A 15,599-nucleotide genomic window follows, 5' to 3' on the forward strand; every position below is an offset into this window, starting at 1 on the left:
AAGGAAGTAAAAGGAATAAAGCACAATTGCAGAGTGTAATAAGTGGCTGCTAAGTTTGTGCAGGGAAGATTTTACCATTTGGCTGGCCAGTTATGGACTGGGTTCACAACTCTATCAGACACTGGTGGGAGCAGGTCTTCTTGAAAATGTTTTGATGTAAAAAGGGAAACACTGTAAACCACATCCTCAAGCAGAAATCGAGCCAATGCTCTGTTGACTGCCTCTCTGAGGCAGCCGCACCTGCGTAAGCCAGGTGGCTTTAAAATGTCAGCGGTGTCTGAACACATTAGCTTAGCAACAAGCTCTGTTTGAATGCCTTGAGGAAGACAAAAGACAGATTTTGTCATCACAGGCATCGGCAGGCCCTGAGGACGCTACTGTGCTGTTTAATGCCCAGAAATCTGGGCAGCAAGCCCACAAGTGCAGGCTCTGGGTCAAGCCAGTTCTGGTTCAGGTGAGAAGATACTTACAAAAACAGCTAAAACATAGGGGGCCAGGCTGGTGGCATAGTGGTTAATTCGCGCACTCTGCTTTGGCAGCCTGGGGCTCGCAGCTTCAGATCCCGGGCATGGAACTATGCACCACTTATCAAGCCATGCTGTGGCAGCATCCCACATATAAAGTAGAGGAAGATGGGCACAGATGTTAGCCCATGGCCAATCTTCCTCAGCAAAAAGAGGAGCATTAGCAACAGATGTTAGCTCAGGGCTAATCTTCCTCACCAAAAATAACAACAACAACAAAACTAAAATATATGTGATTCTCAAAAATGCCACTCGCATTATAATGTTCTCAACACCTTGGACTTATTTTTGTTTTGGAGAGGCAGTGTGGTGTCATGAGAAAGCCCTGGTTCCAATCCCAACTCTGACACTCACTACCTAGTGTCTGACCTTGGTTAAGTTTCTTGTCTTGTGCTGTGAGGCATAGTGATAACATGAGGATAAAGTGCCCCACACAGTGCCCGGCGTAGAGCAGGCACTAAAATCATAGCAGCTATTACTCAAATGTCTTGTGAATGCATCTGCTGTCTTTGAGTAGATCAATTTATTATTTGTAGATATCAAAAGCAGCAGTGCCTACATGGATCAGCTGGAAACACACAGAGACGTGGGGATGGGACCGATGCTAGTTTGTCCATTTCAAGCCTCCTGCCTCAGGTAAAATGGAGGTTCCACCCAACGGAAGCACTGAGGGTTTGACGTTAACGAGCTTGGCATTTAGACAGATAATTTTCTGATAATCCGTCCTCCTTGGTGGTGGAGGCGGTGAGATTCAAAACCAGGAGGCACAGGGCTAAAAGCAGAGGGGAGTGGCTTTGTGCCTAAACCTGCAGAGGCAAGAGTAAGGCGTGGGTGAAGGCCGGTGGCCAGGCATCCATAGAGAGGCCTGCGAGGAGGCAGCACTTGAGGGGTAAGTATGGGAACACTGCTAGGAGTCGGGAGGTCTGGAGAGAGGCCACTGGGTGTATAATCAGTTATACCTTTCTGGAGATAGGGGAATAGTCAGGATTCCAGGGAGTTAAGCAAGGAAGTTGCGCAAGCACAGGAGAGAAAGCTAATAGTTGGGTAGGAGGTGCCTAACAGACTTTCTCTAACGAGTCAGAGTCATTAGAGTCCAGAAGAACAATACCGGCTACAGGAAGAAGGGGCCCGAGGTTACAGGAAAGTCCTGATAGCTGGCATCTGATTTAGTAGACCTGGGTATGAAATGTCTTTTCTAAAAAAATGTGACAAAATACATATAGCATAAAATGTACCATCTTAAACATTTTTAAGTGTACAGTTGAGTGGCAGTAAGTACATTCACATTGTGTACAACCATGAGCACTATCCATGAAATGTCTTTTTTAATCTCAGAATGAACACTGGAATTTTGATTCTCAGTAGATTTCTACATGGGAGAGCAGAAGAGCCACGTAAATATTTACCTTAACGAGCCAACCCGCAGTATCCTTTCCAGGGAAGACTGCCTAACCTCCAGGTGTTCTCTAGCGAGGCCTCAATGGAAACCTCCCCAGACGCGACTCTGCAGGTCTGCTGACTGCTGATGGGAGTGCAGTGTACACATCAGCCGAGGCATTAAATGTCTACTATGCTCTCAGGAACCTTTGCCATTCATCATCAACATGGGGAATGGCTCAAATTACCTGCAATTTACTCAGCGTCTGCAGTAAACTCGCCTCACTTTGGCATTCATAAGACAAATCCAGAGAGATGAAATCGACGGCGTCCTAGAAATAAGTAAATGGGTCATTAGAGCATAAGCAATTTCAAGACAAAGAACTGCTCAAAAGTATTCTTTTTTGTTTCTCCCCCTATTACTAAACTGAATAGTCCAAAGTGGGATTTTCCAAGGGAAAAGCAGGCAGAGGAGAAGCCGGGGACGGAGTGAGAATGTGTGTGTGTGGGGGGTGTGCCCGCATGTTGTTGGGAATACGTGATCTATGTACTCAGCACGCAGTAAGCGCTCAATAAATGTGTATGATTAAATGAATGAGTACGTGAATGAATGAAGTAGTGTATGCCAGAAACGGTGGGTTCCTGCCAAGTGGGTAAGCACTAAGGAAGCGAGTCAAAAGCCAGACCTGCCCCCGGCAGCTCCCTCCTCAAGGCCTTGGACTTTGCCAGGACGGAGGCGGTGGAGCCCTCAGCCACCCAGGGGCCCCTCCGTGATCTCGGCAGACTCCACTGGGGTTTAAAGTTTTGTTTTAATTGTAGGCTATCATCACTGGTTACTTTCAGGCCACAGTTTAAAGTCCATCCCAGTTGGCCTTAGCCTGGCCCACACCATTATCGGAGAACACAGCTCTCATGGTCCTGGACAGACCCCTCCACCCTGTCTCTGGCTCGCATATGCTCTAAGAACTTCAGGGTCACAGAGTCTAAACATATAAAGATACCGCTGTGAAACCCTCCCCACCCTTCCCAACAAGCCATTTCTATCCTTGACATCACTCGATCATCGCCTGTCTTTCCCCCTCATAGATCATCTGTTCCCTCGGGACAAAGACCGTGGATAATGGCATCTGGTGACAACCAAGTGCACTGTGGACCCTCGATAACTGACTCACCACTGGCTTTCCCAATCAAGTTATCGTGTTTACTAAACATTCCACATGTTGCTTCACTTTGGTGAGTACCCCTTGAACCTTCCCCTACTCGCCCCTCAGCTCTTGCTTTTGTTTGTCGATTCCATACAACACACAGATATGGAGTTCTACTCTTGAAACTCACTGTGCTGGGTACAGTGGGTGGGGATTCACGTCTAAAGATGAGTAAGATCCACGGAAGCTTAATAGACAGTGTCAGTAAATGCACCGATTACATGAAGAAAAGGCAGAAAGTAAGAAGCACTATAAAGTCCACACCAGTGGTCCTCAAAGCTTCATGGGGATTTGACTCATCTGGGAACTTGGGAAGCCTATGAAGACCCAGGACTATCCCTCCACAATAAGCCTTGATGTCTGTGTTTGTTACTAGCTCTCCAGGGGGTTCTGATACACACCAAAGCTTGGAAAGTGCTGGTCTAAACAAACACCTAAGGGTTCCAACTGGGGAGAGACCACATCAGGTTGAGCAAGGGAGTATTATTACTCGAGGTCTCCTGACGGCGAGTACCTTCATGTGGACGTTAAAAATGGGTAGGGTTTTGTTGGAAGAGATTTGATGGAGGCTAGGAAGATAGGAAGGACATCGAGTAGAGAATGCAGGAGAGCAGGAAGAAAGCATAGCATAGACACTGGGGAAAATAGGATGTGAGGCCAGAGAGAGAGCAAGAGAGCATGAGTGAGCTGCACTTTGGAAGTCCCTGAGGAATTTGCACCAATTCAGGGGAGTGCAGCTTCCTAGCAGGGAATTGAGCACAACCGTACTTTTGGAAGATGATCCAGAAGCACTACGTGACACAGATTGGGCCAGAGAGACCAGCTCAAAGGCTATTGCTCAAAAAGCACTTATCTGATCAGCCCTTTGGTCTCCTGAGTCCATAACTGATAGGAGTTATCGCCTGCCACTTGTAAACTCATTTAGATGGCCTTCTGGCCATACTATCAGACTTAGAGCTGGTAGTTTACAACCTTATCACATCTGGATTTTAAGTTCCTGAGTTGGTAAATTTGAAGACTGGACCCTGACATATGGGGCCCCATCACAGCACAGACAGCAGTATCTGTTATGCAGCAGGTATCGGCAACAACACCCTGTCAATGCTGCAAAACTACAGAAATCAGCTGTTTTTTCTGATGGTTTTCTGCATTGCTCAGCAGCCAACATTACAAAGGCCAAGGCTATTTAATTCTCAGAAGATTTCACTTTTCTTATAAAAACAATAGTTAAAAAGTTATATTTAGAGGAGGTAGAAACCACGATGGATACTCTAGGGAGTACGTTATTAAAAAAAACACTTTTACCCTAGGATCTTTTTTGCTATAAACTGACCTCTCTTCTAATAAGCTATTTTGGATTCTTTCAATAAAAAATCAGAGCAAGCAGTGGCATTTGACTTCTTTGTGTAGGCAAAAGCTGACACTCGACCAAGCAAGAGCTGGGGCTACAACAAATGAGATTTTGTTTTAAAGTAATTATGAATCTAGAGAATGTACACCACTCAGAAAAGGCATTTATAAAAGACATCAAGCCAACAGACAAAAAATTCTCTTGTTTTTTAAAATTAAAATTGCAACTTTGCTCAGATGTTACAGATGCTATTTCTTTGGGCTGTCATCACCTTGGCAAGCACAGACGTGGAGGGTTCCAGCAGGAGCTCAGTGACCGCTTCAGCTCGTAGGACCACGGAGAGCCGTTCGCCTGAAAGCAACCAGAGGAACAAGCTGCAGGTGAGCAAGGCTGCGACCGCGGAAGCCGCCTGGGGCCTCATTTCCTATCGACCTTTCTATTCCATGTTCACCGACTTTAAAAAGAATTTCTGAAGAAATCACTCACATGACTTTACCCTAGCTAAAAGATTTTAGAAAACAAGATGGCTTTAAAAAATATATATCCCTTTAGAGAATGTTTCATATAAATCAGGACTCTGAAATGCAGGACACTTGTAAAAGTCTTTTAGAAGAATAAAAACACTTACCCTGCCTGCCCCCGAGATGTAAAAGGCAGTAAGAAGAGAATTCCTTCCTCAACTTTTTTTTTTTTTTTGAGGAAGATTAGCACTGAGCTAACATCCGATGCCAATTCTCCTCTTTTTTTGCTGAGGAAGACTGGCCCCAGGCTAACATCCGTGCCTATCCTCCTCCAGCGTATATGGGACGCTGCCGCAGCATGCCTCCATACGCCGTGAGCAGGTCCACGCCTGGGATGTGGGCCGCGAACCCCGTGGCCATCAAAGCAGAGCGTGCGAACTTAACCGCTATGCCACCAGGCCGTCCCCTCCTTCCTCAACTTCTTTTTAAAGGCAGGGTGCTCTCAGGGAGTTGCTGTTACCTGTCCTTATTCACTGCACAAACATCAGTTCAGCCCCTACTCCGCACTGAGGGGAAAATGAAGGAAATACAAACGTGCAGCTTGTGCCCACTTGGTTTGGCAGTTGGTTACCTGAGAGTGGTGCTCACGCTTGTGCGCATCAGAATCAACTGCAGTGCTTGTCGGCAGCCTGGGGTGGGCCCTGGAACACGTGCATCTTAACAAGCTTCTCATGCTTCTCATGCAATGGTCCTCAGGCCACAGTTTGAGAAACACTGCTGCGGACTTGGGAGCCCTCAGTTGTTTGTATTGCTAACTCTTTGATGTACAAAAGTCTTTTCATCTGGATTGTATGCTCCTTGAGGAGCAAAACTTAAGCATTTCTTTAGTCCTCTCAAATATCAGGTGCAGAGCAGGTGCTCAGACCTGTGATTTGGAAACACTAAACAAAAATAGAATATAACCAGAGTTTGAGACTTCAACTATAAGACTGTATGCCTGGTTTCTCTCTCTATCCAAATTCCATGCAAGAAGCAGCTATTCCCCAGCCAGTGAAACCACAACTAACAACCACTGCCAACTACAAAAAGTGCTTATTTTGAAAGCATAATGGAACTTTGAAATCCTCTGGGCAGGGGATGTCACAGAGACGTTGAGTCCTCATTCTGATAAGTTAATGCTATTTTCCAGTTATTCAATGATTGTGCCCAATGGATCCGTTTCACCTTTCACCCATTTCCATGCTTCATTCTACCTCAGCTATCAGCACACATAGAACATATGTTCTCGGCTTGTGCTTAACAGTTTAAAATGTACAATTTAGTATCATCTCTGGACCAATGAAATGAAACAAGAGTACAGCTAATCCCTAAGCACTATTAACCCACAAATCATTTCTATTTGACTCTGTAAAGTGAATGAATGTACCTGAAGTTCCAGAAATTCTCATATCATACAAAATTATCAAACTTCCCCAATATGGTTCCCCACCCATTCCCAGTGCAAGCGTGAACCATGCTTTATAAAATAATATAAAATGCAGATTACTCAAAACTAAATTCTCACTCTAAGCTTGCAGTTCATGTCTTCCATGGGACTGAAATGGGGGTAACTGCTCTGGTTTAACATAATTTATCTTGTAATTTTTGCTGAGTATGGTTCAAGATAGGTGTTCATGTCTATAGAATTCAAAATCAGTATTTGCTGTGGGTTGAGAACTAAGTGTTTTAAGCCTGTGTAGAAAATCACTGCATAGTACTGTGTGAGTTCATGTCCCTCGCAGGTGTGACTAGACCTCACTAAATGATAAGCTCATTTCTGTTTCCACCACAAAGGGAAGTCGTTCCTCTGTGCAGTGGTCCACACAAAATAGCCCCTTTCCATTTGCTCCTTTCCCTTTTCCCCCAAATGCTTCAATAAAAGTAATCTGGACAATATTGAACTGCCTATATCAACGCTTCAAGCCACTATTGCCAGGGGTGGGGTGGGGATTACTACTGTTCTGGATTGTGTCCCAGTGTTGTGCAAGGATGGATGCTGTGTGCAATTCTACTCTTCCCATGAGAGGGATGTTTACTCTCCTCCAACTCTTTACTCTCTTCTTTTGTATCCTCCCTAGTGGCAGCACATTGAACATATCAATAGGAGGTTTATAATAATACATATAGAAAGATTAGAACTTTTCAAAAATTATGGTAAAATGTATATATAACAAAATTTATGTTAAAATTTTTAAGTGTACAGTTCAATGGCATTAAGTACATTCACATTGTGGAACTATCACCACTATCCATCTCCAAAACTTTTCATCATCCCAAACTGAAATTTTGTATCCATTGAATAGTAACTCCCCGATTTGCCCTGTTCCTAGTCCCTGGCAACCACCATTCTTCGTTCTGTTTCTGTGAATTTGATTATTCTAGGTCCTTTATATAGGCAGAATCATACAACATTTGTCCTTTTGTGTCTGCCTTATTAGTATAATGTCTTCAAGGTTCATCCATGTTGTAGCATGCATCAGAATTTCATTTCTTTTTAAGGCTGAACAATATCCCATTGTATGTATATACCACATTTTGTTTATCCATTCATCCATCTATGGGCATTTGGGTTATTTTCACCTTTTGCCTATTGTGAATAATGCTGCTATGTGAATAGGTGTATGAATAGCTGTTCAAGTCCCTGCTTTCAATTCTTTTGGGTATATACCCACAAGTATTAGATCATATGGTAATTCCATGTTTAATTTCTTGAGGAACTGTCCAACTGTTTTCCATAATGGCTGCATCATTTTACATTCCTGCCAGCAATGCACAAGGATCACAATTTCTTTATATCCTCACCAACACTTGTGATTTTCTGCTTTGTTTTTCATTGTAGCCATCCTAATGGATGTGAAGTGGTATCTCATTGTGGTTTTGATTTGCATTCCCTAATGATTGTTGATGTAGAGTATATTTTCATGTACTTATTGGCCATCTGCATACCTTCTTTGGAGAAATGTCAGTTCAAGTCCTTTGCCCATTTTTGAATGAGATTGTTTGTTTTTTTGTTAGTGAGGTAGGAGTTCTTTATATAGTCTGGATATTAATCCCTTATCAAATATATGATTTGCAAATGTTTTCTCCCATTCTGTGGGTTGCTTTTTCCCTCTGTTGATAGTATCCCTTGATACACAAAAGTTTTTAATTGTGAGGAAGTCTTATTTATTTTATCTTTGGTTGCCTGTACTTTTAGTGTCATAGCTAAAAAATCATTGCCAAATCCAATGTCATAAAGTTTTTTTCCCTATGTTTTCTTCTAAGAGTTTTATAGTTTTAGCTCTTATGTTTAGGTCTTTGATCCATTTCAAGTTAATTTTTGTATATGGTATAAGGTAATGGCCCAACTTCATTCTTTTGCATGTGGATATTCAGTTTTCCCAGCATCATTTGTCAAAAAGACTGTCTTTTCCCCCATTGATTGGTCTTGGCATGGTTGTCGAAAATCATTTGATCATATAGGTGAGGATTTATTTCTAGTTTCTCTGCTCTACTTCATTGGTCTTTATGTCTGTCATTATGCTAGTACCACATTGTTTTGATTACTGTAGCTTTGTAGTAAGTTTTGAAATCAGAAAATGTGAGTCCTCTAACTTTGTTCTTCTCTTTCAAGACTGTTTTGTCTATTTGGGGTCCCTTGAGATTCCATACATATTTAAGGACGGCTGTTTCTATTTTTGCTTAAAATGTCATTGGGATTTTGATAGGAATTTCACTGAATCTGTAGATAACTTTAGGTGTTGAAATCTCAACAATATTAAGTCTTCCTATCCATGAACGAGATACATCTTTCCATTTATTTTTTTCTTTAATTTCTTTCAGCAATGTTTTAAAGTTTTCAGTGTACAAGTCTTTTGCCTCCTTGGTTAAGTTTAGAGAAGAACTTTTAAAAGTTATTTATTAGAGGGAGCAGAACTCCCCACTCCTTAAGTGTGAGCTGTGTATACTGACTTCCTTCCAAAGAGTACAGTACAGAAAGGAGGAAAAAAGAGTAACTTTACAGGGGAGATACCTGACAAACACTACCTCAGCCAGGTGATCAAGGTTAACAGCAACAGTATAAATCATGTTGATAGGATGTACCTTTGATACAATATGATGAAAATGGCACTTTATTCTGAAATCGGGGTAAATAAGATCATAAAGAAATACTCTTAAATCCATTCGACTGGCAAAAATTTATAATTCTGGCAATTCAAGTGTTGGAGGGGGTCAAAAAGAACTCTTATACATTGCTCATGGGAATGTAAACTGGTACAACCACAGTGGAAAACCATTTTACGTTATCTCTCAGAGCTCAAATATTTGTATCCCCCACAATTAGCAATCACCAGTGTATACACACAAGAGAAGCTCTTGCACATGCACAGAAAGACATATGTACAAGAATGTTCATACCAGCTATGTTCATAACAGCAAAACTTGAAAATAATTCAAATGTCCATAAGCAGGAGAACTAATTAATAAAATGTGGCTTAGTTACACAATGGAATATTACATAGCAGTGAAGAAGAATATACTATAGCTATATTCAGCAACATGGATAAGTCTTGGAAACAATTTTGTATGAAAAAAAGAAAGTCCTACAGGACTACAAAAAGTATAATACAGTACTCTTTTATGGTTCTCAAAACCAAACCAAGCAAAATTTAATACTATATAACCACATACACACTTGGGATAGAAATCATATTTTTAAAAAGTAATGGAGGGCTGGCCCCGTGGCTTAGCGGTTAAGTGTGCGTGCTCTGCTACTGGTGGCCCGAGTTCGGATCCCGGGCACGCACCAACGCACCGCTTCTCCGGCCATGCTGAGGCCGCGTCCCACATACAGCAACTAGAAGGATGTGCAACTATGACATACAACTATCTCCTGGGGCTTTGGGGGGAAGAAAAGGAGGAGGATTGGCAATAGATGTTAGCTCAGAGCCAGTCTGCCTCAGCAAAAAGAGGAGGATTAGCATGGATGTTAGCTCAGGGCTGATCTTCCTCACACACACAAAAAATAAATAAAAAGTAAAAAAATAAAAAATAAAAAAATAAAAAGTAATGGAAATTACGGTGAGATACCAATAGCTAAAATAGAAAAGATGACAATGTCAAATGTTGGTGAGGATGTGGGGCCACTGAAACTCTCATACACTGCTAGTGGGAGGGTAAAATGGAACAACAACTTTGGAAAACTGGCAGTTTCTGAAAAAGGCAAATACATCTCTATTCTATGACCCAGAAAATTCACTCCTAGGTATTTATCCAAGAGAAATGAAACATATATCCACACGAAAACTTGTACAAGAATGTTCACGGCAGCTTTATTCATAATGGATGAATTGGAAGTGGCCCAAATGCCCCTCAACTATGATACACCCATAATAGAGTGATACTTAGAAGAAAAAAGGAGCAAATTACTAATACAGCAACAAATTGAATGAATCTCACAAACATTATGCTGAATGAAAGAAGACAGACTCAAAAAAGTACGTACTGTATGGTTCCATTCCTATCTATGCTGACAGAAATCAGATCAGTGGTTGCTCCTGGGGGTAGGGATTGATTAGGAAGGGATACAGTTCATCAGGAAGGGAATTTTCTGAGGTTTTGGTTAATGTCTTATATCTTAATAAGGGTATGGGTTACACGGATGTATGTGTTTGTCAAAACTAATCAAACTGTAAAATTAAGATCTATGCATTTCACTATATGTAAATCATACCCTGACAAAAATTCTTATAAGAAAATCAGAACTGCATTTCATATTATTTATCTTCTAATTGGTGGTAAATGGGAACTTACTTCTTTAACATATTTTTTTAAAAACATGGTGAATGTGCTTTATTTGCTAAAATGCCACCTCTTACGTAATTAAAAGCAATTTTACTTAAAATGTTTGGCTTCGTACCTTTAAGTTATTGTGGACACCAAATGAGGGGGAAAAGCCATGGAGTGATAAATAATAAACAGAATATTTAGCATAGTGGTAACCTGGGGGTGGGAGAAGGGATGAATGGGAAATGGGATAGGGAGGAATATACAGGTAGATGTAAGCTGTGGTATGGTTTGTTTTGTTTTGTTTTATAAACCCTCAATCCTCCTATCTTTTTTTTTACATTTTTTTATTGAGCTATAATTCATATACCACAAAATTCACCCCTTTAAAATATACAGTTCAGTTGTTTTTAATATATTCACAAAGCTGTGCAACTATCTCCACTACGTAATTCCAGAACATTTTAATCACACAAAAAGAAATTTTGTACCTATTAGCCATCACTTCCCATTTCTCTCTTCTAGCCCTAGACGTTGCTAATCTACTTCAATATCTCTATAGATTTGCAAATTCTGGACATTTAGTATAAATGAAATCATATAATATGTGATCTTTTGTGACTGGCTGCTTTCACTTAGCATAATGTCTTCAAGGTTCATCCATGTTGTGGCATGTATCAGTACTTCATTCCTTTTTATGGCTGAATAATATTCCGTTGTATGTATATACCACATTTTGTTTATCCATCAATTGATGGACATTAGGGTTGTTTCCACTTTTGGTTTTTATGAATAATGCTGCTATGAATGTTTGTGATGAGTTTTCTTCTGGACATTTGTTTTCATTTCTTTTGGATATATACCTAGGAGAGGAATTGTTGAGTCATATGGTAACTCTAAACTGTTAACTGTTTGAGGAACTGCCAGACTGTTTTCCAAAGCAGCTGCAGCATCATTCATTCCCACCAGCAGTGTATGAAGGTTCCAGTTTCTCCACATCATTGCCAACACTTGTTATGGTCTGCCTTTTTTTTCTTACAGCCATCCTAGTTGATGTGAGGTGATATCCTGTTATATTTTAGTTGTTGAATTGAGGGGTCACTCCGTGGGTATTTGTTATATTATTTTTCTTTTAACCAACATATGTTATATAACTTTTGTGTGTCTACTAAATGATATATTTAAAAAAGAACAACAAAGCTATGAGATTGGACTAAAAAGAGAGGGGAGAACGAGAAAGAAAGAAAAAGAAGAAAAACTACCTTTGGAACAGTAAGGAGACTGAAAAGAGAATTTATTTTGTGTCCTACATTATACTGGGGGCAATCTGGTGACATTGATGAAACACAAAATGAAGGGTAGGAGGAATGAGCAGAAGAAGGAGGAAAATATGAGTTTAAAAAAGAAACAGTTGGCACCAGCCCGGTGGTGTAGTGGTTAATTTCAAGCGCTCTGCTTCGGTGGCTTGGGGTTCATGGGTTTGGATCCTGGGCACAGACCCACGCACCGCTCATCAAGCGATGCTGTGGCGGGCATCCCATATACAAAATACAGCAAGATGGGCACAGATGTTGGCTCAGGGCTAATTTTCCTCACAAAAAGAGGGAGATTGGCAACTGATGTTGGCTCAGGGCCAGTCTTCTTTACTCTCCCCCCGCAAAAAAAGAAAAAAAAGGAAACAGTCTTTAGTAACATGATGAAGATTAAAAATGAAATATACAAAACATCTTAATAAACAAGTATATATATTTTTATAGTTTAAATAATTCTATGGAATCTTCCCTCAAAATAAGATAGACTTTCCTTTATTTGAGATGATCCAGCTTCAGTCTTGCCTTCTTTCAATGTTCACTTACTCAGTGCTTCTTTAGTAGAATTACAGCCAGCAAACATTTATTTGCTCACCCACACCAAGATAGACTTTTCAAAGAATCTAGTTTCAAACCCAGCATCTCCTTATCTCCTACCACTACTCCTCATTCACTAACCCGACTGTGGGGGTTCGCACTCTTCCCTGGGCCTGGAATCCTCTTCCCCAGATCTCATGGCTTGCTCCCTCCTTTCATGCCAATCTGCTTGAATGATGGTCCGAGGACAGCCTTCCTGACAACCCCATCTGAAAAGGCCCCGATCCACACCTACACTCTTTTTCCTCTTGCCCTGTTTTTATTTTTAACATGGAAAAACTGTTTAATCTTTCTGTTCAAATACATGCAAATGAGCCTATAAGGAGATAATAGTTTTCAGCTGTCAAATTACCAATGACAAAAATAATTACATCATATAAAAACAGGCTGTGTGGGGTCAGAAGAACAATTTTATAACTGTTGGTATATACTATTACAACTTTTCTGGAAAATAATTTAGCAACACACTTTAAAGTCTTGAAGAACGTACATTTTTGACCCAGTAATTTGAATTCTAAGAATCTATCAGAAAGAATTTATCAGAAGGTAGGCAAGGATTTATACATAGGAATGTTCATTGCAACATAATTTGTAATAGTGAAAATTAAGTAAACATATATAAAAATGAGAGAAATATTTAAAACTCTGTGATCCATTCATATGAGGGGAACCTATAAGACCATTGAAAATTATGCTTTCAATATTTTAATAAAATGAGAACATACTCATAAAATGTCTTAAGTTTTAAAAGTAGAATATACAAGTATGTATATATATTATACACTATCTATACAGATATACACACAATACATAAGAAAAACAAGAAGGCATATATAATCCAAGGGCTCTCACAATTGGTGTACCTCAGATTCACCTAGGGAATTTACTAAAATCACAAATGTCCTGGTCCTGCCCAAACCTACTGTATCAGAACCTCAATTAGCTGTGAAGCAGGAATATGGACAATTGCAATTACACTCTTCTCACTATCTATCAGCATACCATTATATTATCTTTGTATTTTCTGTCTTCCCTGCTGGAATGTAAGCTGCAACTAGAACATGTAAGTTGCTTTGGGGGAGGCTGAGGGAGGACGGACAATCCTGAAGCCTTGGAAGGGTCAGGGGGGCAGGACTGGAGAAGGAAGGAGGACGCAAAGATAATCGGCAGTGGTGGGGAAGGGATGCTTAAAAGATATTTTTCTTTTCTTTTTTTTTTTGGTGAGGAAGACTAGCCTTGAGCTAACATCTGTTGTCAATCCTCCTCTTTTTGCTGAGGAAGATTGGCCCTGGGCTAACATCTGTGCCCATCTTCCTCCACTTTATATGTGGGACGCCTGACACAGCATGGCTTGATAAGCGGTGGGTAGGTCTGCACCTGGGATCCGAACCTGCAAACCCTGGGCCACTGAAGCGGAGCGCGCGAACTTAACCACTACACCACCAGGCTGGCCCCTTGAAAGATATTTTTCAAAGGAAATACTAAGCATTATGCAATATAAGCCACTCCCGCCTCTCTCCATTGGGAAATCTTCAATACAATTCATCACTAATGAATAGATATGATGGGATTATCGAAGGTGAGTGGGGAGGAAATGCCGAGTCCTGCTTTGACGAGGATGGGGGAAGGTGGGTGATGAAGGCTGCTGGTGGGTCAGTCATCAGGGTCATGTGTACTCACCTTGAGAAGCATATTTTTCGTGGTAAATCTCATAGGCTTTTCTGTGGGCGTCAGTGAGGGTCTGCAGACGTGAAGCTCTTGATTCCTGGTGGGGAAGCTCTGTTATCACCTCCTCCAAGTCACTAAAAGTAAACCACATCTCAACTAGGTCCCCAAAGGAGTGGAAGGCGAATGTGGCATAGTCAGCGAAGAAGTCAGCAAAGACTTCGCTATTCTGGACGGTGCTGGCAGGGAGGGTCTGGTGGTGCAGCACGACCAGGGGCTGAAGCTGCGCTTCCTTGAGAGCCTCAAGGAGTTGCCGGTAGCACTGCACTGTTCCGTTGTCTGGGTTCTTGGAGCTTCCTGCTGGGAGAAGCTGTGCCCATGGCAGAAATACTTTATAATGGGTGATCTGAATGGCATGAACACTGCTAAAGTACTCTGGCAGGAACGCGGGCAGTGGCTGGCGACAAATATAAATGTCTTTGTCCTCTGCTACAAAGTTAGAATCCTGGTTTCCTGGTGGACCGCTCAGGTTGTGCAGCAAGTCATTGGTTAGAGGACCGGCAGCTGAAATGAAATTTCTATCAGATTCCCAGTCTAACCCCCAGCATGAAAAACTTAGGAGGACAATAAAGACAGAGTTCCAAGCCAGGTCCATTTTCAAGGAACTGTTAGGAGATATGTGGAATCCTTCCTTTATATCTACAACTGAGGTTGTAAAATACTGATTATTAACACAATATTTAACTGGATTATCTAAGATAATGAAAGCAGTACATGGTTCACCAATGTAATATCAAAAAATGTAAAGACCGTAAAAGAGAACACAAAAACCTCAAACATCTCACACAATTTAAGCAGAGGAACCCAGAAAATGTCCAAAGCAAAAGAGTTCTCCACATTTTTGCCTTACTTACAAAATATTTTAAAATTTGTTTCCATAACAGAACAAAAGTGAGTCCCTTGCCAAATATTTTTTCCTCCTTAAAAATATGTAAGTAAATGATGAACACACTTTGTAAAATATTCAAACAATATAGAAACATATATGAGAAACTTGCAAATGCCCCTTCCCCTGCTCCCTCCCTTCCCTAGGGTGAGCACTTTCAACACTGCTTCCTCCAGTTTTCTTTCTCTGTGTAGCTTAATGACTATTCAGGAGTCAGATTGGCTGGGTTTAAATCTCATCTGACAAAAGTTTCTTAATTTCCCCGTGCCTCTGTTTCCTCATCTGTAGAATGGGGATAGTCGGTTGTGAGAATTAAATGAAGCCATTTGTTAGCATGTTTAGAACAATGCAACTCAAT

At 41.0% G+C, this 15,599-nt stretch overlaps 1 protein-coding gene across 1 annotated transcript in view; it reads right to left on the minus strand.

Moving 5' to 3' along the window:
• LCT (lactase) overlaps positions 1-14,950 on the minus strand; it is a 54,696-nt gene extending 39,746 nt beyond the window's left edge. Inside the window, exons 1-3 of the mRNA XM_058548886.1 lie at positions 14,311-14,950; positions 4,729-4,808; positions 2,150-2,233 (exon numbers count right to left, since the gene is read on the minus strand). Of these exons, the coding sequence (XP_058404869.1) occupies positions 2,150-2,233; positions 4,729-4,808; positions 14,311-14,950 (804 nt within the window). The remainder of the gene's footprint in view (positions 1-2,149; positions 2,234-4,728; positions 4,809-14,310) is intronic.
• Positions 14,951-15,599: the final 649 nt, after the last annotated feature.

The sequence above is a fragment of the Diceros bicornis genome, chromosome 10, assembly GCF_020826845.1.
Source record: "Diceros bicornis minor isolate mBicDic1 chromosome 10, mDicBic1.mat.cur, whole genome shotgun sequence".
In the NCBI taxonomy this organism is placed as follows: Eukaryota; Metazoa; Chordata; class Mammalia; order Perissodactyla; family Rhinocerotidae; genus Diceros; species Diceros bicornis.